Source organism: Tupaia chinensis, unplaced genomic scaffold (assembly GCF_000334495.1).
Source record: "Tupaia chinensis unplaced genomic scaffold, TupChi_1.0 Scaffold000211_1, whole genome shotgun sequence".
In the NCBI taxonomy this organism is placed as follows: Eukaryota; Metazoa; Chordata; class Mammalia; order Scandentia; family Tupaiidae; genus Tupaia; species Tupaia belangeri.
The window spans coordinates 965,559-988,163 of NW_006159686.1; the positions used below are offsets into that span (position 1 = coordinate 965,559).

A 22,605-nucleotide genomic window follows, 5' to 3' on the forward strand; every position below is an offset into this window, starting at 1 on the left:
CCTGGAGCGTGCCCGTCTCCGGCTGGCCCCAGGGCTGCTGCTCATCCGGTAGGCGGTGGGGACGCTCCTTTCTTCCCGCCGTCGTTCCGGGGAGTGAGCTCTCCTCCGAGGGGACCGGGAGCGGGACCTGGGCAGATGAGATGAGGTTCAGCTCGGCTTCCGGGCAGCGTGTCTGAGCCCCCGGCCCAGGACCCGCCTCTGCGCCAGCCACCAGAGGCCCCAGTCCTGCCACAGCACTGGTGCAGAACACCGGGCTGAGGGCCGTCACCCTTCACTGCACACGCACCGCCCCATGGCTGAAGTCTGCACGCGGTGTGTGTACTGAAGCAGGGGTGCAGAGCTGCTCTCAGTGTAGGCAGGCCCAGATACCCTCCGGGCCGAGTCCAACCCGGCCTGCTGACCCCGCTCCCTCCCTCCTGCTACTGTCCACTCATCTCTCTGGAGCCCCAGCTCAGCGGCCCTCCTCCAGTCAGGTAAGGGGGTACATGTCCAGCCCTTGCCACTTGCTGGGCCCCGGCAGCAGGCAGGCACTGCACAGGGAGGGACACGCAGGAGGATCCTGCAGCCCCCGCTGTGCCCCCCCCTCGTGGCAGGCATGCCCAAGAACGGGCTTAGGAGGAAGTTGAGAACAGCCCAGCCTCGGGACAGGCTAGGCCAAGCAACTCCAGCTCACGGTGCAAAGCCAGCCAATGCTACTTACTCGTCCTTCTCGTGTGCTTGGAAACAAAGACCCAGGCTATGCATTGGCGCCCCACACCCATGGCAACGAAGACCCGAGCCTCACGCAGCTAAGGTCAGGTCCTCAGCGGGAGTGCCCCGGGACAGCCTCAGGCCGTTCTGGCTCTTTGAGCACTCAGTAAAAGGCCCGTTTGGGGAAGACTGCAATAAGCAAGATCTGGAAAAAACCCACATCATTTCGTTCTGTGGTTCCCATGACAACTCACCCAAACACAACATAAAGAGAAGCAGTCTGATTCGCTGTTTGAGAAAGTTCTCCACTGAATCATTCTAATCACAGCAGAACTTGAAAACAACGCAAGCTGTTGTCCCCAGACCAGCCTCCGTGCACTGGAGAGACCTGAGTCAGTCTTTCAAGAATTATTTTTAATTTAATTTATTCATTAATTTATTTTAGTTTGACCAGACACACACACACACACACACACACACACACAGAGAGAGAGAGAGAGAGAGAGAGAGAGAGGCGAGAAAGACCACTGCCAGTTCTGGGACTTGACCAGCCATGTGGGAGTGTCCAGTGCCTTAACCACCACATCACCTGCTGGTCCCCCCTGAATCAGTCTTGAATCGGGCAGCCTTGGGTGGGCCTGCTACAAGAAGGTGTCCCAGTGTCCCAGCTGGGCCCTCCCTGCAGACCTCCCTGACGGGGTGAGAGAGACAGACCACCCGGGCCAGGTCTCCTGCCAGGGACCTAGCCCCATGCAGCTGGGACGCTGTGGTCTGAGACCCAGAGGCACACGCCCGGCTATGGACAGGCTGGTGGGCACTGCCTGACCAAGGCCAGTGCACTCTGATCACACGGCACACTTGGTACCCAGGGAAGATAAAGTGGCTCTCGACGCCTGCAGACACGTGGCTGCTCTGCGGGGCTGTCGGTGTGAGCTCCCTGCGCCGGGACGTGCTGAGCCCGCCGATCTCGAGCTACCTGGGAGCTCATCTCGGAGCTGGGGCAGTAAACCACTGGCTCATTACTGTTAATATTTTTGCTATAAGGCGCGTGCGCTCACCAGAAAGACAGAGAGAGACAGAAAGCGAGAAATCACCCCCGGGGGATGGCCACGCCACAATCCCTTCTCCATTCTCCTCTCGGGATCTTGGGCACGCACACACACGCGCCTGGCGTGAGTTTAAGCCATCGGGTCCGGGACTCGAACTGTAGTCGACTACATGGGAGTCCAGCAACATAGCCATTACGCCAACTGCTGGTCCCTCATCAGTGCTTTTTGTTTTATTAAGCTTTTAATACTGACGTGACACAGCACAAGGAATGGGAGCTCCGTCTCATTAGCAAGTTAACTGTATAATGTGACCAGAAACCTTCTAGAAGACGAAATGGTCTGAATTAAAAACTCAGGAGCATTCAATTCGGAAATCTGCTCTAGAACAATCACAATGGTTTGCTTTCAAACCATCCCAGAGCTTTATCTCAACGACAGCGACAGCGACCATGTTCATAACAGCTGCTTCTCACCAGACGGCAGCTTAGCCCACCCCTGCTCTCCTGCACAGACAGAGAGCACTGCAGCCCTGTGAGCGGGCGCACCCTTCCTGTAGCGACAGCTGCTGCTTTTACACCCCTGGGCTCTGGGAGTGGTCAGCACCAGTCGAGTGAGGACGGAGGGAGGCAAGCCCCGTGACCAGGCCAGCAGGGGAGTGCAAGTTAAAGAAGCTGGCTCCCACATGGCCGAATGCAGGGTTCGCGTCCTGGACCTGGTGGCTTGAAAACCATGCCGGACGTGTGTGCACGCATGCCCAAAATCCCAAGAGGAACTTGAAGGAGAGGGGCCCACGGCATGGCCAGCCACTCCTGGGGGTGACTTCTCGTTCTCAATCTCTGGCCTGCTCTGCTTCTCTCCAGGGAGTGCATGTGTCCATGATAAAAATGAAAACAAAAAAAGGACAAAGACTGTGTCCCCACCACACCCCCCGTGAAGTGCGTCCTCGGCCGCCCTGTAGGTTCTCTAACGACACGCTGACCCGACACGTGTCCTCAGCGTGCGGAGCCCAGGGACAGCTGGTCTTGCACCTGCCTCGTCCTTGGCCTGGGGAGCCACCGTGGGACTTGGGTGTGGACGGGCGATGGAGCAGCTGCACCAGGGCAGCTCTCAGGCAAAGCCTGTTGGGCGAGCCCGGGAAGTGCCGCTCTGCCGCGCCACGGCTCGCGTTTGATAACCCCGGGGACCACCCTGCCATGTCTCCTCCAGTCGGACAGCTCAGGATCAGTCACGGACCGGAAACAGGCAGGCAAGGCACGTGCTCCCGGCCTTCCCAGGCCACCAGGACCGGGACTCCACCATGCGGCTGACCGTGTGGGGGCCGCTGCCTCAGCCACCATGCCAGGCAGCACGACATCCTTGAGCAGCAGGTCCGAGTATGCTCGTCGGGAGACTGTCATCACAGCAGAGATGGCCAGGGCACGCTTCCCTCCACGATCCTCTCAGCTGAAAGCTACTAGGGAGTACGACTCCGCCTGGTCTTGTCAGCACGGGATACGTGTAAATAATATAAACGTGTTAGGGCACAAACACATGTGTAGATGTAAACCTACTCTGAAATTTGAAAGTTGTTTAAATACGTCAAAGAGTATCAGTAACTTACTCCATCACGTTAGCCAACAGAAAGCGTGTGGAGCGTTCAGCCCTGAGTGTCAGACCCCCGGGCCCCGGACCCCGTGCACGGCGCCCGGATCCATGGGATCTCCTGAAACTTCAACACCCAAACCTCACTCACTGCTCTCTGCCATAGGACAGAGATAGAAATCACCCCCCAGGGGATGGCCACGCCGCAACGCCTTCTCTCCCATTCTCTTCTTGGGATCTTGGGCACGCACACACACGCGCCCAGCATGTGTTTCCAGTCGGACAGCTCAGGATCAGTCACGGACCGGAAACAGGCAGGCAAGGCACGTGCTCCCGGCCTTCCCAGGCCACCAGGACCGGGACTCCACCATGCGGCTGACCGTGTGGGGGCCGCTGCCTCAGCCACCATGCCAGGCAGCACGACATCCTTGAGCAGCAGGTCCGAGTATGCTCGTCGGGAGACTGTCATCACAGCAGAGATGGCCAGGGCACGCTTCCCTCCACGATCCTCTCAGCTGAAAGCTACTAGGGAGTACGACTCCGCCTGGTCTTGTCAGCACGGGATACGTGTAAATAATATAAACGTGTTAGGGCACAAACACATGTGTAGATGTAAACCTACTCTGAAATTTGAAAGTTGTTTAAATACGTCAAAGAGTATCAGTAACTTACTCCATCACGTTAGCCAACAGAAAGCGTGTGGAGCGTTCAGCCCTGAGTGTCAGACCCCCGGGCCCCGGACCCCGTGCACGGCGCCCGGATCCATGGGATCTCCTGAAACTTCAACACCCAAACCTCACTCACTGCTCTCTGCCATAGGACAGAGATAGAAATCACCCCCCAGGGGATGGCCACGCCGCAACGCCTTCTCTCCCATTCTCTTCTTGGGATCTTGGGCACGCACACACACGCGCCCAGCATGTGTTTAAGCTGCTGGGTCCGGGACTCGAACCGTGGGCAACTGTGGGAGTTCAGTGACATATCACTACGCCACCTGCTGGTCCCCAAGCTCACTTTACACTGAAGGGGATACACGAGTAGCCCTGAGGCACCCGTTCTCAAGACCAGGCTGATAAAGGAACTGTGCCCCTCTCTCCTTTTGGATCTCTGAGAGGGAGCCACGAAGAGCCGGACTAGAACGAGGCACTGGAAGGCTGGGTCAGGGGCATGCCACTCATGGCCAGCATTATGATGCCACGGGCAACTTCTCCAACGAGACAATGTAAAACAGCGCTCACACTTAATGCAGACCCCTGGGCAGCTTCAGAAATAAAAACGCACCAGCAGAGCTGCCTATTTAATGAAAAGTCAGGCAATTCTGAGAGTAGAACTGTCGAAGAGCCCACAGGGCTGCGGAGGGCTGCGGGGCCCATCTGTCCGTCTCCGACTGTCGGAGCTCACCGCAGACGAGGGAGACAGACTGAGGTACGGCCAGCATGCCTGACGGAGCACACTGTCTCAGGGTGTGCGGAGGGCCAGGGAGCCCGTGTTTTCCTTCGTGAGGGTGAGCGCCAATGTCCAGTAAGAATGAAGCACCAGATCGCGCCGTGAGGCCCATGTTCAGGGTAGGGAGCCAGGGCTGATGGACACCGAGGACAACGTGGTCTGACCAGAGTGCCCCCCTGGGCTGGCTGTGCTCCCTGAGCCTCCTGCCAGTGAGCCACTGTCTAGCTGGTTTTGGAAATCGGGGCTACCGAGCCCTAAGCGCTGTGACCCTGAAAGGCTGTCGTGTGCAGTTTTGTCGGACCTCGTTCCCCAGCACTGGCCCCTCGTGAGGAAGCTTTGGCCCAACAGTGACACATGGGCGGGAGGCTTGGAGAAAGGGCACTGCGCTGCCACAGCCCTCCGGCCTCCGCCTCCCAGCAGCTGGCGCTGCAGGTGCATACCCAGCCCGGCTCCCGCGCCCCCACTCAGCCCGCAGAGCACCCGCCTCGGCTGGCTTGTCTGGCTCTCTCCCGTCCTGACGTGACTAAGGCAGACAGATCAGCACGGAAGGTTCACGTAGCCAAGAGAGGACGGAGACCTGGAAACACCCCCGGGGGCCTTCTCGCATGTGCGACCGTACCGGGTCTGTGAGAGCTGCACCTTGCATGTGCGTGCACGCACAGCGGCCCTCGTGAGCCTGTGCCAGGCACTCTGGGCACCAGGCGGGCCACGGCCATGCCACCTACCTGGACCGCCGCGCCGTCCGGTAGGCACTGGGGAGTGCGCGCTCAGCCCTCGAGTGCAGCCGTGACCGGGACTTGGAGGACGAGTGGTGCCTGGGCGAGCGCGACCTCGTTCGAGACCTCTTCTTGTGCTTTTTCTTTTTCTTTTCTCTCTCCTCTTCTCTCGGCGGGTCTCTGCTTCTGCTTGAAGGCCTTTCGGGTAGTTTAACTTCTGGGGCGGGTGGAGGCCGGCCCCCAGCCAGCAGAGGACAGGGTGCAGCACCGGTTTCCTGCAAAGAGCACATGCAGGGTCAGCAGAGACCCAGGTGCCCACCACCTGCCACCTGCCCCCTCCTCCTGGGACGGAGGCCTCCCTCCAAGACTTTCTGGAAGATCTCCTGGCACCCTCAGGAGCATGGCAAGGGGTGACTGGAGGCTGCTGCCGACGCTGGCAGGGCTGTGGGCACGAGCTGGCGCGAGGGTCACCATTACAGGGCAGTGTGGGGACAGGACAAAACTCCAAGGTCGGATTCCTGGTTTCTGGTGACTATCTCACTCCGCTGTGTTGGAAAATACCCAGCGTCAGACGCGCTTGGGGTAGGCGCGGACCGGCCTGCATGGCTGACCCCCTTCCACAGCAGGAGCAAGAAGGGCCACCTCCCGTTCCGCACAGAGCAGGCCGAACCAGCTGTGCCACTGCCTCCAGGAAAGGGCGTCCTCAATCCACGCGAAGCGAGTCGTAACCACAGCCATTAAACACTGAGTAAACCTGCCACTGCTCACGGTGAAGGGAAACCAACCCCTCGGGCTCCAGTGGGCCGGGATGCCCCAGCTGTCCTGGGGAGGAAGCCGCACAGGCCGACCCCCAGAAGCCCTGCAGGTGGCCGCCTTCCTTCCTTCCTTGCCCACCTTGACGCGGGGAACAGCACGGTCTACACAAGGTGTGATCTCACTGCCCTGGGCCGGGGGCGGGTGCCCTGGGGCGGGGGCGGGTGCCCTCGGGTTAGCGCGGCATCGCAGACCTCTCAGCCTCCTTGCGCACGCGCGACGGGTCCTCCAGGCGAGCAGAGCTCCCCCAGGCCTAGGTGCAGCTCGGAGGGCAGGACACTGCAGCCCCAGGGCTTTCCCAGTGGGCACGGGCGGAGGGCTCTGTGACCCTCTCGGACACTGCCTGTCCAGTGCACGCTCAGTTCTGCCTATGGTGTGGGGGACCTGCCACACCCAACGGTCTCCCAGTGACACTGACACATACTTCCTCACAGCACGACCCTAAGACACAGGCCGAAAGCCAGCTCTATGTCCAAGACCTGCATGCCCCATGTGCAGCCGCGGGCCCTGTCCTTCACAGCAGTGGGGCTGGACACAGCCAGTCTGCAGGGCCCATGGAACCAAGACACAGGCAGAGAGAGCTTCAGCTTCCTGGGTGCTCAGAGGCCAGCCCTGGCCAGCACTGTACGACTGGGCGCTCACTGCCAGACCCCTGGCAGCCGCTCTCCACATCAGAGTCCCGGTGCCCGTGGACTTCAGTGAGCAGTGGGCTGCACGACCGACGGCCCGACTTGGGGAGGACGGACATGACTCAGTTCCAGAAAGCCTCTGAGGGCCGCATTCGCACTCAGAGCCCCTCACCCCGCGGCGCCAGGGCAGCGCTCCTTTCTCAAAGGTAGGCGCCCAGTTGAAGCCCCCGCGGACACTGCAGAGCCTAGACCCGCGCCTCGCCCTCACGTGGGCAGGCCATCTGCTGGGCCGAGGCAGACACGTGTGCCTGCTGCGCTCCTGTACAAGGTGCTCTGTCCACACCCCGGGGCTCCTGCTGCCAGGCCGACGTGACCCTGGAGACGGACTGTGGAAGGGCAGACGTGGGCTGAGGTGGCCCCAGATAAAGCAGCTCTCAGTCGGGCTCCCACAGCTGCTCCCGACGCCGAGCACACAGTGGGCCCGCTACTGCCGCCCTGCCTGCACCCAGTGGGCCCTTCCCGCCTCCCATGGCCCTTCCTACGCCGGTGACCTTGCAGCCACTGGTGGCCTTTCAGGTAGCACTGACGGTCACTGCTACACACTGACACGGTGCGCCGGGCCCACTAGACCCCCGCCCTCTGCCCTACGCTGCCACGTGGTCGGTCTGGTCACGCGTGCACCTGAACCGTGGGTGGTAACTACGGAGTGGGCCTCTGAACGTCCTCCAGTTTCGATGGACTTGTACCAGCTGTGTGGCTTATGGCTGGCACACTGGACAGCACACACCCTAGGAAGCACCGGGCTTTCAGAGCCGATGCTACCGGGCCTGGCCCACACTGTGCGCGCCTGCCCTGTGAAGGCGTACACAGGGGAGGCCTGGTGTCTGTGACGGAGCCTGGGTGCCCTCCCTGCCCCGGTGTCTGCAGGCTAACGGACCTGTGTGTGACACTGGCTCCTGTTTTTTCTTAAGGTGTTTGCCATAGGGCACAGGTGCTCACCAGAGAGAGAGGGAGGGAGGTAAGAGACCCCCAGGGTGCTCCTCACCACCTCCTGGGATTTGGGCATGCGTGTGCAGTTGTGCCTGGTGCAGGACTTGAACCGTCATTGGACCAGGTGGGAGTGCAGTGCCACACACAGGCCCACTAACTCGTGTGTTATGTGACTGCAGCCCACCCACAGGCCTGTGTCAGGCGGCCTTGGAACCACCCCTTTACTCAGTGCACTCTCGACCGCTGGCATGGCGGGGAGGCACCCGCTGCAGGACAGGGCCGCCATCTTACATTTCCTCCCTCCCTAGCTCCACGTGTGACCTCGGAGCTGCAGCTGTGGACGCTGAGTTGCCCTGGGCCGGGTGTGCCTGGCCACAGCAGTGTCCCTCCGTGGTCGCTGCATCTGAGCTGTCATGGCAACTGCTACGTGTCCTGGCCTGACTGTGGCAGAGAGCTCTGCGTGTCTGTGTGACTGGCTGGAGCGAGGCGGGCAGCAGGCGGTGTGTGCATGGAGAGCTATGGGGAGGCTGGGGTGATGGGGCCGGGGCTTCCCGCCGTCCCTGACAATGCTCAGCTGAGAGCAGCGTCCTCGCGGACGGTTGGGACCGTCATAGCCAAGGCCCAGCAGCTGGCGGGACATACGGCCCTGGTCCACCTCGGGTAGGTCCTCGCCTGACAGACGCACAGGAACTGCCCTCGCTGCTCTCCTATCTTAGCCGGCCGGTACTTCTGAGGCTCCTGCGGATGTGAGAGGATCTAGAGGACCCCAGACAGGTAAGCCTGGCCTGGACTCTTGGGGAGGCCACGGTGAGCTAGAGCAGACACAGCGAGGAGGCTGTCTGTGCCAGGGCGAGCCAGCTGTGGGCACGCTGGCCCCAGGTGAACAGTGCCGGCTGCACATGCCACGGAGCTGTCCCTGCAGACCTGGGCACAGCGCTCCTGGCTCATGGGCATGCTGGGCCGGCTGGCTTGCGATGGCCCAGGTAACAGGCAGAGCCAGAGGTGTTGCCGTGAGCACCTGCTGAAGGTGAGGCCGCGGCGTCCCGTTGTCCACCCTCCCCTGTTAGGCTCAGAGCCTCGTGCGGTTCCTGGAGCTGCTACTCTGTTCTAAGAAGGAGGAAGCCAAGAACGATTTTTCAAACAGCTTTGTAACTGCTCTCAGACACAAAGCCACAGCTTTCCAGCTCCTGAGCATGGGCCTACAGGCCACCCAGCAGCACAGCATACGTCCCCTGAGCGAGGCGGAAAGCAGCAGCCACGGTGCTTGGCCCACCATCGGGCCGACAGCCTGCCGCACCTCGTGGCTCACCAGGCCCTGTGTGCCCTGCTCTCACTTTGGGAAGCGCTGTCTCCGAGCACCCCGGTTCCTGAAGAGCCTGGGCACTCTGCAGCAGCTTACACAGCGAGGTGCGGCATGTGGGTGGCCACGGCACGTGCTCTGGGCCCAGGAAGGAACCCCTCCTGTCACACACAGGGCCCAATGAGAGCCCTCTGCCCCGGGACAGACACCCATGACCCTCTCCTGCCTTCCCAGTGTTCAGGGTAAAGCACACACATTGGGCTGGCCCCGTGGCCTGGGGTTAAGGGAGCTGGAACCCACAGCCGACTGTGATCTGAGTCCCAGCGCCAGTGGCTTAAAAAACATGCTGATATGTGCGTGCATCCCATCCAGGTGGGCAGAGCAGGGGAGAGCAGGGGGTTGTGGTATGTGCGTGCACACTATCCAGGTGGGGCAGAGCAGTGGAGGGCAGGGGTCGCAGTGTGACCACACGGCTGTCAAGGTGCTCTCCCTCTCCCCCGTTTCTCTCTGGTGAGTGCATGGGCGCTGCAGCAGGGGCGTCCTCAGACCTCACATCAGTCTGCTCTGGAAACTCCTAACCTGCAGCCCGGGGATCGGTGAATTCCCTGGGGCCTACCAATGCTTGGGGGGCTGTGCACACGTGCACGTGTGGGGACAGCCTAGTCCATGGGGAGCGGAGAGCAGGGCGTGCTGGCCCCACTCAGGCCGAGCGCCGTGCGTTCACATCAATGCGCCGGCGTGCTCTGGGGACGTACCTCAGCACTCGGGGGACTCTCCTCAGGTTTCCCAGCATCTGCTTCTGGCAGGGGGTTCCTCAGGGTCTGCAGGAACAGAGCGGCCTTCCTCTTGCGCTCTGCTTGCAGCTGCTTTTCCTTGGACTCCTTAGACGCCTGGGCAAGCTTCTCCCGGGCAGCAGCGGCTAGGCGGTCCTCCAGCTTCTGCTTTGCTTCGGAGTGAACGGAGAAGACTGACATTTAGAGCAGGCGGCGTCTCACCTGGCTCTCGACACTCTCAGGTGTCGCCCCGTCACATAGCACCACGACACAGACACACGGATTCCGGGACGGACGGACTTCGGAGAGGGTCCGTGCACCGCGCCTCTTTCTGCAGACTGTGCTCTCAGTCAGGTGAAGGGACTGCGCACCAGTGACCTTACACGCGTGTCCCAGTCACACAGGAAAGAGCACACGCGCAGGGCTGCGCTCCTCGGCCCACCGCGCTGAGCTTTCACACAGGACAGGGCTCGCCAACCACATGCAAACATGGCTGCCTCGGAGAGCGGCTACAGCGCCCGGGGCGAGGCCCTGGGGCTGCCCGATGGCTCTCAGCAGTGCGGCTCACTCTGCGCAGAGAGGCCCCGAGAAGCCAGCCGGGATGGAGAAGAAGAACAAACGCACCTGATCGATTTCAATACAGAACAGGTTTATTTTAGACAGAGCAGAAAGCCTACGAGACCCCCATGCTGCTGGCCAAGGCCAGGGCTGTGCAGTGGCCACGCGGCGACCCGTGAGGAAGAGCCACTTTGGCAGGCAGAGCCGTCAAGAGTCCAATGGGCTTGCTGAGAGACAGCCTCACAAAGGGCCTCTCCCGTGGGGTGCATTAAGCCATGCTGGGAACGCAGGCTGAGTGCTTCGCCCTGGGGCTGCCCGCGAAGCACGTCCATTTGAGCGCTCGGCGGCCTGAAAACACCCAGGGCTCCGCTGATGCCGACAGACGCAGAGCAGCTCTGTGGGCACTCGGGCGCAGCCCCCAGCCCCAGCGGCTCTGCCTGCCAAGGCCCAGATCCTGCCGCCGCTCGGAGCCCTGGCTTGGCAGATGCATCTCAGGTCTGTGCACGCCCTTGCTCTCAGGAGTTTAAACACTACCGACAAACCTTGCTTTGCTTCGAGCTCTTCCTGGGTGAGCTGAGGCCTCTTCTCTTCCACGGCAACACAGGGCGCAGCGACGGCTGGGTCGGGGGCCGCGGCACTGCTGCAGCTCTCCTGGCCTTCCCCGCCCTCCCTGTCGTCGTCACTGTCGTCGTCGAGCTTGACTCGGTTTTTTTCCAGAGGAAGTAAATCGTTTTCTTTGGCCTTGATCGCAAAGCTTATTGGAGCGAATGAAGCTACTGAGAAAAGGCGAGACGCAATCAGTTAGGTGAGGAGCACAGCACAACGGGCAGGGGAAGGGGCTGGCAGAGAGCTGCCCTCGGGGTCCTAGGGCCGAGCCCTGGCTCACCCTGGGGGACCTGCAGGCCAGCCAGGGCTGACAGGAGCCAATGCTGAGCGCTCGGAGCGGGGAGAGCACCAGAAATTTTAAAGGCCAATTCTTATCATTTTTCTTAAACTGTTTTGGGGCCAGGCTGTGGCACAGTAGTTAAGGTGGCTGGCTCCCACATGGCTGACACAGTGGTTTGAATACCAGACCCGGTGGCTTGAGACACGTGCTGGCACATGTGCACGACCCAAACTGCAACTAGGAAGGGAAGATGGAAGAGAAGGGACTGCTGCGTGACCATCCTCCACGGGGGTGCTTTCTCGCGCTCTCTGGCAGGCACGCATGTCCCTGGGCAGAAGTAATAATCTTCTTCTCAGGCAGCAGGTGGCGTGGTGGTTGGGGGAGCTGGACTCCCACATGGCCGACTGTAGTTCGAGTTCTGGACCTGGTGGCTTGCTTTCTCCCCCTGCCTCCCCAACTCTGTCCCTCTCTGGTCAAATTAAAAACATAAAGTCAAATAATACAATTCTTTAAAAAAAATCTTTCTCGTGGCTCAGCACACAGCTGGCTTTGGTTGAACGATGTGATTGCACTATAAAAAGGTTTCTTAAGGGAAAAAAAAAGATCTACATCCATAGTCTTATAAAAAAAAAAAGCACAAACCGCAGCTCCCCTTCTTTGCTGGCCTGCACCCCACTGAGCACCTACTCCGAGGCGCAGGCTGTGTCTGGTGTCGAACCCGCTGTGATGGGACCGAGCCCAAACTACAAAGGCCTGAAGAGCAATGCCCCCGGCTCTGCCTGCCAAGGCCCAGATCCTGCCGCCGCTCGGAGCCCTGGCTTGGCAGATGCATCTCAGGTCTGTGCACGCCCTTGCTCTCAGGAGTTTAAACACTACCGACAAACCTTGCTTTGCTTCGAGCTCTTCCTGGGTGAGCTGAGGCCTCTTCTCTTCCACGGCAACACAGGGCGCAGCGACGGCTGGGTCGGGGGCCGCGGCACTGCTGCAGCTCTCCTGGCCTTCCCCGCCCTCCCTGTCGTCGTCACTGTCGTCGTCGAGCTTGACTCGGTTTTTTTCCAGAGGAAGTAAATCGTTTTCTTTGGCCTTGATCGCAAAGCTTATTGGAGCGAATGAAGCTACTGAGAAAAGGCGAGACGCAATCAGTTAGGTGAGGAGCACAGCACAACGGGCAGGGGAAGGGGCTGGCAGAGAGCTGCCCTCGGGGTCCTAGGGCCGAGCCCTGGCTCACCCTGGGGGACCTGCAGGCCAGCCAGGGCTGACAGGAGCCAATGCTGAGCGCTCGGAGCGGGGAGAGCACCAGAAATTTTAAAGGCCAATTCTTATCATTTTTCTTAAACTGTTTTGGGGCCAGGCTGTGGCACAGTAGTTAAGGTGGCTGGCTCCCACATGGCTGACACAGTGGTTTGAATACCAGACCCGGTGGCTTGAGACACGTGCTGGCACATGTGCACGACCCAAACTGCAACTAGGAAGGGAAGATGGAAGAGAAGGGACTGCTGCGTGACCATCCTCCACGGGGGTGCTTTCTCGCGCTCTCTGGCAGGCACGCATGTCCCTGGGCAGAAGTAATAATCTTCTTCTCAGGCAGCAGGTGGCGTGGTGGTTGGGGGAGCTGGACTCCCACATGGCCGACTGTAGTTCGAGTTCTGGACCTGGTGGCTTGCTTTCTCCCCCTGCCTCCCCAACTCTGTCCCTCTCTGGTCAAATTAAAAACATAAAGTCAAATAATACAATTCTTTAAAAAAAATCTTTCTCGTGGCTCAGCACACAGCTGGCTTTGGTTGAACGATGTGATTGCACTATAAAAAGGTTTCTTAAGGGAAAAAAAAAGATCTACATCCATAGTCTTATAAAAAAAAAAAGCACAAACCGCAGCTCCCCTTCTTTGCTGGCCTGCACCCCACTGAGCACCTACTCCGAGGCGCAGGCTGTGTCTGGTGTCGAACCCGCTGTGATGGGACCGAGCCCAAACTACAAAGGCCTGAAGAGCAATGCCCCCGCCCCACCCACTGAAAGACCATGTCAGGGCTAAGGGCCCACAGCCAGCCGTGGTTTACCGGGAGTCCAGGAGGACACCCGAGGAACTACAACCAGGGGTCCGAAGTGCACCGCGAGACACGGGTTCTGGGTAAACTCGTGGAGCGACCCCCCAGCCCTTCTTGGCCTCGGCTCCCAGCGGCACAGGTGGGGCTGCTGGCCGGTCCCCGTGCTCTCCCCACTGCAGCTGCAAACCCGCGTGTGACGTGCTGCGGCATGCCATGGCCCGGATCTGCGACACGCAGTCCTCTTGCGCCAGTGACTGCCATGAGCTGCAGAGCACACCCCAGGGTGAGAACCAGTGAGGAGAAGGGGCCATTTCGGGCTGAGCATGCGGTGAACATAGCTGCCTCCTACACTCGTACAGCGCACGCTCACACCCCAAGTGCCCAGGACTATCTATGCGTGTGGCACAAGGACTGCTGTGTCCGGCAAGGACAGGTGGCACCGGCATCTCACTACAGACAGACTTGGGAGCCCTCGCTCTTCAGGACTCAACACACACAGGAATATCAGTGAGCGGCCACGGTAACAGGTCTGCCGCGACACCTCCCAGGAGGGGGTTGGGTCAAGCGGCTGAGATGCTGCAAGGCCAGGGCCGCCTGACAGCCAGGCTGGGGCGGAGTGCCACGGGGGAGACAGGGGCTACACACCCACACTGCCCTGTCCATGTCTGACACTGCCCACGAGAACGACGACGCTCAGCCACAGCCCGACTGCCAGTAGTACTGACACCGTCAAGAAAAATCTCACAAGGGAGAAAACTTCCCCTAAAACGTTCATCAAAAATACTCAAAGGACCAGACTGGAAAATAGCAGCCGTTTTAAAACCATCACTCCCAAGCCACCCTCAGATTAGGGAGTGAGCAGAGGGCACCTAGAAAAAGGTCTCTGGGGGCGCCGGTCCTGCCCAGTCAAACGCGCTGTTTGCTAGGGCCACAGAGGACAGGACAGGCGTGCCAAAGGGCATGGCCCACGCCCGCCCCTCGCCCTGCTCTGATGCCCACGCAAGGACAATGGGATGCTCCCGTTTCACGGATGAGGAAACTGACCTTAAGGCGACTCAGCCCTGCACAGAGTAGGACTTGGTTTTCTTGCAGAAGGACCCCATCACATGATGGCTGCTTCTGCCTAGAGCCTTCTTTTTTTTTGAGAGGTTTTTCGCTATAGGGCGCGTGCACTTGCCAGACAGACAGAGAGACAGACAGAAAGCGAGAAATCATGCCCCAGGGGAGATGGCCACGCCACAATCCCTTCTCCTTCATTCTCTTCTTGGGATCTTGAGCACGCATGCACACGCACCCGGCGTGAGTTCCAAGCCACCGGGTCTGAGACACGAACCGCGGTCGACTACGTGGGAATCCAGCGACATAGCCATTACGCTAACTGCTGGTTCCCCCTAGAGTCTTCTTCACAAAGCACAAAGGAAGCACTTCCCGCGGCCGTGCACAGGTTTCCCATCTGATGGACAAGGCCCAGGCCTGCCAGACACCCCTGCCTCGACAAGCAGGCCGGGCCGAGTCTGGCACTTCTCACTCCTCGGGGCCTGGAGGCGGCCTCCGCAGGACCTGCCCAGCCCACCGCACACTGCAGTCTGTGCCCGCCGCGTCCTGCGGACTGTGGTACGGCACGGCACGGCAGAGCATGGGCAGCCGTGCTGGGCCCCACTCCTCATGAGTCTTCCCTTTTTTGAGCTTATTTTTAATTACGACCATGACGAAGAAAGAGAGAGACGCCCCGGAGTGTGTATCCACCCCGCACCCAGGCTCACCCAGCTGACCTCAGGCCCTCCTTACACAGTGGGTGTGACGAGGGAGGTCTTGAAGGCGGGCCAGCACCTTACCTGGGCCCAGCCATGCTCCCACACTCCCACCGCGCCAAGGCCCCTGGGCTTCCAACCTAAGCATTTTACTTTAGTCAGGCTCTACAGCTAGCTTCTCCTCTTTTTTTTTTTTTGAGAGACATTTTTGCTCTAAGATGTATGTGCTTGCTGGAGAGAGAGAGAGACAAAAGATGAGAAATCACCCCCGGGAGGATGGCCATGCCGTAATCCCTTCTCCTCTACTCTCTTGGGATCTAGGGCATGCACACATACATGCCTGGTCTGAGGGTTAAGCCACCGGGTCTGGGATTCGAGCCACAGCCAACTAGGTGGGAGTTCAGCAATGTAACCACTACGCCACCTGCTGGTACCCTTTATAGCTAACTTGTAACTTAACAAATACAGGAGGGTCTTTGATCTTTGATGTTCCTGTACATTGACTGTGGGAAATTATAACAACAGAAATGAACAAAATGCAAGATAGCTGCAACTCAGGTATGAAGAAACCACACGGACATCTCTGACACTTCCAGGCACACGTGTGCACATGCATGCATACAAGAAAGGAAAACGGGGCCCTATCTTCTCTTCTCACCACCTCTCGTGAACAGCCCAGACCGAGTCAGTGCAGACGGCCTCACACAGGGCAATGGCGTTTCTCTGCACAGACACGCCAACTCACAGCCCTCATGACTGTTCCAGCTGTTTATTTTAAATTTAAAACCAAGTTCTATGTCGAACACCCTGTAGAGAAGTTTTTGCTATGGGGTGTGTGTGCTTGTGGGAGAGACAGAGACAGAAAGGGAGAAATCCGCCCCCCCCCCCCCCAGGGGTGGCCATGCCACAATCCCTTCTCCTCTTGGGATTTTGGGTACACATGCCCATGCGCCCAGTGTAAGTTTTAAGCCACAGGGTCTGGGACTCGAACCAGTCAACTATGAGGGGCCAGTGACATAACCATTACACAGGCCATCTGGGGTCCCTTTCTTTCCTTTAACCGAGAGCGAGCGAGTGGGCGGCAGGAGGGGTACTCCTGCTGGGTCCCCGGGCGTGCCTGCCTGCTCGCTCCATGGTGGCCGGTGGCTGCAGTTACCCTGGTACACAGCCCTTCGAGGCGTAGGAGACTGACTCGTTGCTAGGCTGCCTTCCCAGAAGGCTGTTCCCACTCCTACTTCCAAACCCGCTGCTTCCATGGCCCACAGCCTCTCTGTCGCTGAGTAGTAGTATTCTTTTTTTTTTGGAGAGGTTTTCGCTATAGGGCACGTGCATTTGCCAGAAAGACAGAGGGAGACAGAGAGACAGAAAGTGAGAAATCACCTCCTCCCCCCAGGAGGGGATGGCCACACCACAGTCCCTTCTCCTCTGTTCTCCTCTAGAGATCTTGGGCACACACACATGCCTGGCGTGAGTTTAAGCCACCGGGTCCAGGACTCAAACTGCGGTTGACTACATTGGAGTCCAGCGACATAGCCATTATGCTAACTGCTGGTCCCAGTAGTAGTATTTTTTTTAACTTTAACAAATCTGAGCAACAAAAGACAAAATCTTGTTAATGAAGGTACTGAAACTCTTACCTCCGGGCCACCTAACTTCTATGTCAGTTCTGAACTAGCTCTCACACCGCAGTCTGTGTTCTGACTGCCCCATCCTCTCTGACTGCTAAGCTCTCTGCAGAGGGAGGCCTAGCCCTCTGGCCTCTCCTGTCAGCACACCCTGGGACAGCCTGCCAGGTGTGAGGTCACAGCCACAGGGCAGGGGGGCGGAGGCATTCTCCACAGGCCCGCTCCCCTATTCACCCCTCCTCCTGTCGGAGCTTTGGGCATGCAGGCACGTGTGCCTGGCGTTTTTTAAGCCCCAGGGTCCAGGACTTGAGCTGCAAGATGGGCCACGTGGGATCCAGCCACCTTAGCCGCCAGGCCCTGAGCAGCCCCAATGGCTACAATCCAGACATTGTCTTTTTAACTTTCTCGGGCCCTGTCCTGGTAGACCTCTTAGACTCTCTCTTTTTTTTTTTGAGAGGTTTTTTGCTATAGGGTGCGTGTGCTCGTCAGACAGAGAGAGACATAGAGACAGAAAGCGAGAAATCACCCCCCAGGGGGGCTGGTCACGCAGCAATCCCTTCTCCTCCATTCTCCTCTCGGGATCTTGGGCACGCACGCACACAAGCCTGGGTGGATATTTAAGCCACCGGGTCCAGGACGCGAACCACGGTCAACTATGTGGGAGTCCAGCGACATAGCCATTACGCTAACTGCTGGTCCCCTTAGACTCTCTTCTGAATAAGGCTTCAGATCGCTCAAGGTCCAGCCCAGGACTACGTAAATATTACCCTTTCCTGTTTCCCTCTACTTCCCACGATGCTGAACTAACGGGAAACCATCGTCGCCGTCAGCAGTGGCGTGCCTTACTATCTCCTCAGAACGAGGGCTGTTAGCAGAACCCCGTGCCGTGCACTGAGGGGGTCTTGCTCCGAGCTCAGGACGTGCTCTGCTCCCCTGGCATCTGTGGAGAGGAAGTGCCCACCAGGTGGCCGGACAGCGGCAGTGGGCGATCGGGCACTGTCCATCCAGGATGGCTGGAGCCAGTCCATTTGCTCATCACAGCTCGTTCGGGTTAGTATTTGGACCTCCAGTTCTGAGTGCTCACGGTCTGTGGCGTGCGAGGCTCTGAGGGCTTGGTGAGTCTCTGCTGTCCCAGCGCTCTGAGTGGCTGATGATGCAGACACTCCCCCTTGTGGGCCTACTGCCCGGTTTTAGAGTGTTTATTTCACTGACCAATGTCTTCATATTCTTCCAGGCCTGTAGGTTTATGTTGGCTTCCCATCTCTTCTTCAAACAATCTTCGCAATTGACGGACTTTTTGGGTGACTTCCAAATCCATCCAAAGGGGAAGTTCTGGATATTATCACTGTGTATCTGAAGACACCCGCGACTCTCCCTGGCCCATGCTGTCCATGTACCCTGCTTCTGTCCGCGTGGACGCTCAGGATGACGCCCCTCACCGCCCCTCCTGCTGTCCGTGGGCCGCTCTGTCCGCGTGGACGCTCAGGATGATGCCCCTCGCCGCCCCTGCCGCTGTCCGTGGGTGTACCCAGCACCTCTTTCCTGGGTGCAGCCGTGTGGCTCGTGACGCGGCCTACTGAGCTCCACGCCCTCCTCCCGCTGACTGCTGCCACCGCCGCTGTGGAGAAGCGCCTCTGCCCAGCATCCCATGTGCCCGCTGGGTGCTGTGGGCCAGCTGCCCCCCGGCTGCTCGGCTTCCCCGGCCGCCTACAGATGCGCCACCGTTTCCTTGAGATCTGAGGAGACCGAGAGCTCGCCTCTGTGCAGTCTGGTCTGTAGTGTCCTTACCACCCCGTAAGACTGCAGAGTTGATTTCAAAGCCATCTTCCGAGATGTCAGGCCACAGCTGTGCTATAGCGTTTAGTATTTTCAGCTTTGTGGAACGCAGAGTTAGAGACTGAAAGGATTTTCTCCTGTAACGTGGGAGCCTGCAAACCCGAGGTCAGGTGTCCCTTTCTAAGGTCTGTCTAGGTGCAGGGACTCCCTTGTGCCCCTCCTCAGGGAGGCAGGCCTGTGGGCAAGCTACTTCACCTGCAGGTTCTGGACCATCATGCAGGCAGGGGGCTCCCTGGGCAGGCTGCAACCCAGCCTTTCTCTGCAGCTCCCAGGAGGTGGCCTGCTGTCGGGGTGCTGCCTGGGGTGCTGGAGGGGTGTGGCGAGAGTGAGTCCCCAGGCGCATGCTCCAACTCTGTGAGTCACACCCAGGGGGCTGGCTTGTCCTTGATGCCTGGACAGTCACTCCCACTGCAGTACAGTCCTGCTTTTGTGGCCCCTGACTGCATCTCTTTTGTCATCCCAACAAGAGTATGAGGCTGTAGGAGGCATGGGGCCTGACAGCACGGTGCTCCGGTAATCTCCTGGCGTGAGCAGCCTGGAGACCCTCGTGGGCGTCAAGCAGTTGGCTCTCCTGCTGGTCACCAGCTGAGTCATTCTGGTCACTCTGAGTGACCATCATTCCCACAACATGGGCAGCTCCCTGCCAAGGAAGACCTTCCACACTCCAGCCCTCCACTCCGCCTCACTTGGGAGCTGCCCCCACCCCACCGCCATGTCTGCCACGTTCACCCCAGCCCAGACAGCCCTGTCCCCTGTCCTCACTGGCACCAGGGCAGACCACGCTGCTCCTCTGATCTGTAGCCTGGAAGGCTGCCACTCTGGGCCGCCCACGCCTGCCCCGCGCTCCGGAGGCCGGGAAGCCTGCCACTCGCGGCCAGATTCTCAGGGTGTCCTGTGGAAGGCGGACCCAAGCTGGCAGCGCCGCTTTCTCCAGACCACGCCCACAGCCCAGGGTGCGGATGCCTGCCGCCTCTGTGAGAGAAGGGCTTGTTTGGGGCCGTGTCCTGCTGTGACTGGGGACCTGCTCACCCCACCAGGCGGCGGCGGTCCTTCTCTGCACACGATTCTTTGCTGACACGTCTGCGCTGCCCCCACGTGTACCGTTTTCCCACATTGGCTATTCTCAAACAGCTGTCCTGCCAGGTGGGCCTCCTCACTAGCAAGGGACCCGCTCTGACAAACTGTGGCCTTCACTGGTTCGACGCTTACACCGACATATAGCTTGAGGGGTCAGGGGGACTGTGGCGTCACCTGGAACTCTCTAAACTCCTCCATTAAATTGCTTGGAACAGGCTGTTAAACAAATGTGTCCCGAAGACCAGCTTACGATCTTCATGTGACCCCAAGTGCCAGGCCAGGAAAGTCTGACCGAGCGAAGCAGTCCCATCAGAGAGACTTCCAGAAGCTGCAACGGCACCCTGTCCTGCAGTGAGAGGGACCTAGTCCCCGTCCCCCAGCACACCTTCTGTGCGCATCCAGGGGAGCTGCGAGGCCAACCTACCTTTCACGAGCTTCCCGTCCGGGAGGGTCTTACTGGACGACGCCTCCTTCCTGCCTCCAGGGGTGCCTCGTCCTCCCGCCTCAGCGATGTCCGCAGGCGCGCTGTCCTCTCCGAGGGCCTCCAGCTTCTCAGGGGCAGACTCTGCCGGAGCCTCTTCCGGAGCTGACGCCGTCTAGAGAGACTGGACGTCACTATCAACCGTACCAGGACGTCTCGTCGTTTTGCCAGAGAACGGCCTGCACGGGCGTAGTCGCACCACCGCCTCCCCCAGACGGCAGTATTTCCACACACTGCCCAAGGAGCACGAGGGGACACACTTGCCAATTCGGAGAACCAACGGAAGGGCAGGGACAGGAGGGGATCACCTCCTTCGGGAAGGCTCCGTGTCTCAGAGCACTTTGCACCGCCTGAGGCCACATCTGCCCTTCAGGGCAGACAACCGAGAACACACGGCTGGAGCCACGGAGGAAAGGTGCGGACGAGCGGACGGTCAGCAGGGCTACGTCTCTCTCCTCAAATAGGAGTTAACAGCCGGCAAGAGGGCCACAGGGAGGGGAGACGGCTGCCAGTGGGAGACATGCGTGGCCAGGAAGTGAGCAAGACAGGGCAGGCCCACGCAACTGCAGTGCACGGTTGTGGGGCGCACGGACAGGTCATGATACAAACACACCATCAGCACAGTGCGGTCGTGAGGCACGCGGACAGGTCACGTATGCAAACACACCATCAGCACAGCGTGGTCGTGAGGCACGCGGACAGGTCACATATGCAAACACACCATCAGCTCAGTGTGGTCGTGAGGCGCACGGACAGGTCACGATACAAACACACCATCAGCACAGCGCGGTCGTGAGGCACACAGACAGGTCACGTATGCAAACACCATCAGCACAGCGCGGTCGTGAGGCACACGGACAGGCCACATATGCAAACACACCATCAGCACAGTGCGGTCGTGAGGCGCACGGACGGGTCACGTATGCAAACACACCATCAACACAGTGTGGTCGTGAGGCACGCAGACAGGTCACGTATGCAAAAACACCATCAGCACAGCGCGGTCGTGAGGCACACAGACAGGTCACGTATGCAAACACACCATCAGCACAGTGCGGTCGTGAGGCGCACGGACGGGTCACGTATGCAAACACACCATCAACACAGTGTGGTCGTGAGGCACGCGGACAGGCCACGTGTCCGACACGCTTCTAGTACAATGGAGCGGGCCAAAAATGGCACCACATGAGCCAAGAGGCCGCTGGCGCAGCAGGGATGAGCTGGGCTTGGGGAAGGACCCGCCGGTTGGGTGGGGACGTGAGGGCCCTGAGGGTGCCTGCCCTGTCCTGCTTGCTCAAGGGAGAGGAGAAGTAAGACGTCAGAACAGGTAAGCAGGAGCAGAGGGGTGCAGTGACCCCACACACCAGTGTGGAGACAGGGCTCTGGCTGGGTGTGCTAGCCCACGCAGAGTGAGCGCACACTTCCCAGGGGCCCAGACGTTCCCTTCACCTTGGGGCCCGGGAGAGCAAACAGGCTGCTGGACGTCAGAGCCAGAGCAGGACCAACGAGCACCCACCCCTCTGAGAGTGACGGCGGGCACTTCTGGACCTGCCCAGCGGCGCTGCTGTGAACCCCACCCTCCCGCTCCAGAGACGTGCCTGTGTGCTGGTGCCTCCCTCCTTCTGGACGAAGAACTGCTTCTTGAACTCGTAGTAGGCATTGTACTGGTGCCACGGCTGCAGGAACTCGAACCTGCAGAAGAGACGGCCGACATGCCCTTGAAGGAGCGGTGCATGCGGGGACCATGTCATGGCCAGCCGCCGGGCACACGAGGCAGCTGTGACATGTGGCTGCTCCCGAGTGCCCAGTGTGAGCCGGCCCGCCCGCCCAGTGCCCAGCTCCTGCATGAGGACACCTGCCGGGCCCTGGGCACATGGCAGATGCGGCCTGGTGCAGCCACACTAAGGCGTGGGAGCTCTCTGGTCTGACACAGGAAGGTCTGCGTCTCAACTTCCAAGGCAGGTGCTGGAGGAGCACAAATTCCAGCCTGTCCGTGTGGGTCACTTCAACCTTACTTAAAACTCTAACAAGATCATTATAAAACATATTTTCCTAGAGACAAGTAAACTGAGAAAAAGAAAGAAAAACATTAAGTAAAAAAAAGCTAAACTCCAAATATCACACGGTCCCACCATGTAGCAAACGCCCTCACCTCTGATCGTTCTTGGCACGGACACTGGTCTCGAATTTCAGGCCGTTCCTAGCCACATATTCCGCCAGCTTGTCGATCACTGGCTGGATGTCGGGGGGCGGGGGGATGATGGCGGCCAGGGGAGCAAGGGCACTGTGGGGAAGAGCCTGGTGAGCTCAGCTGCTCGTGGGGGCTTGGGAGTCACTCGGGGGGGGGGCCGGGAAGGGG

General features: G+C 59.5%; 1 protein-coding gene across 1 annotated transcript in view; it reads right to left on the bottom strand.

Annotated features, from left to right (window-relative positions):
• Nucleotides 1–22,605, bottom strand: part of SFSWAP (splicing factor SWAP) — a gene marked incomplete at its 5' end in the record, with an annotated part of 66,700 nt that overhangs the window by 12,878 nt on the left and 31,217 nt on the right. Inside the window, 6 exon segments of the mRNA XM_014587407.1 lie at nt 5,492–5,757; nt 9,970–10,160; nt 12,316–12,546; nt 20,190–20,361; nt 21,845–21,938; nt 22,399–22,530. Of these exon segments, the coding sequence (XP_014442893.1) occupies nt 5,492–5,757; nt 9,970–10,160; nt 12,316–12,546; nt 20,190–20,361; nt 21,845–21,938; nt 22,399–22,530 (1,086 nt within the window).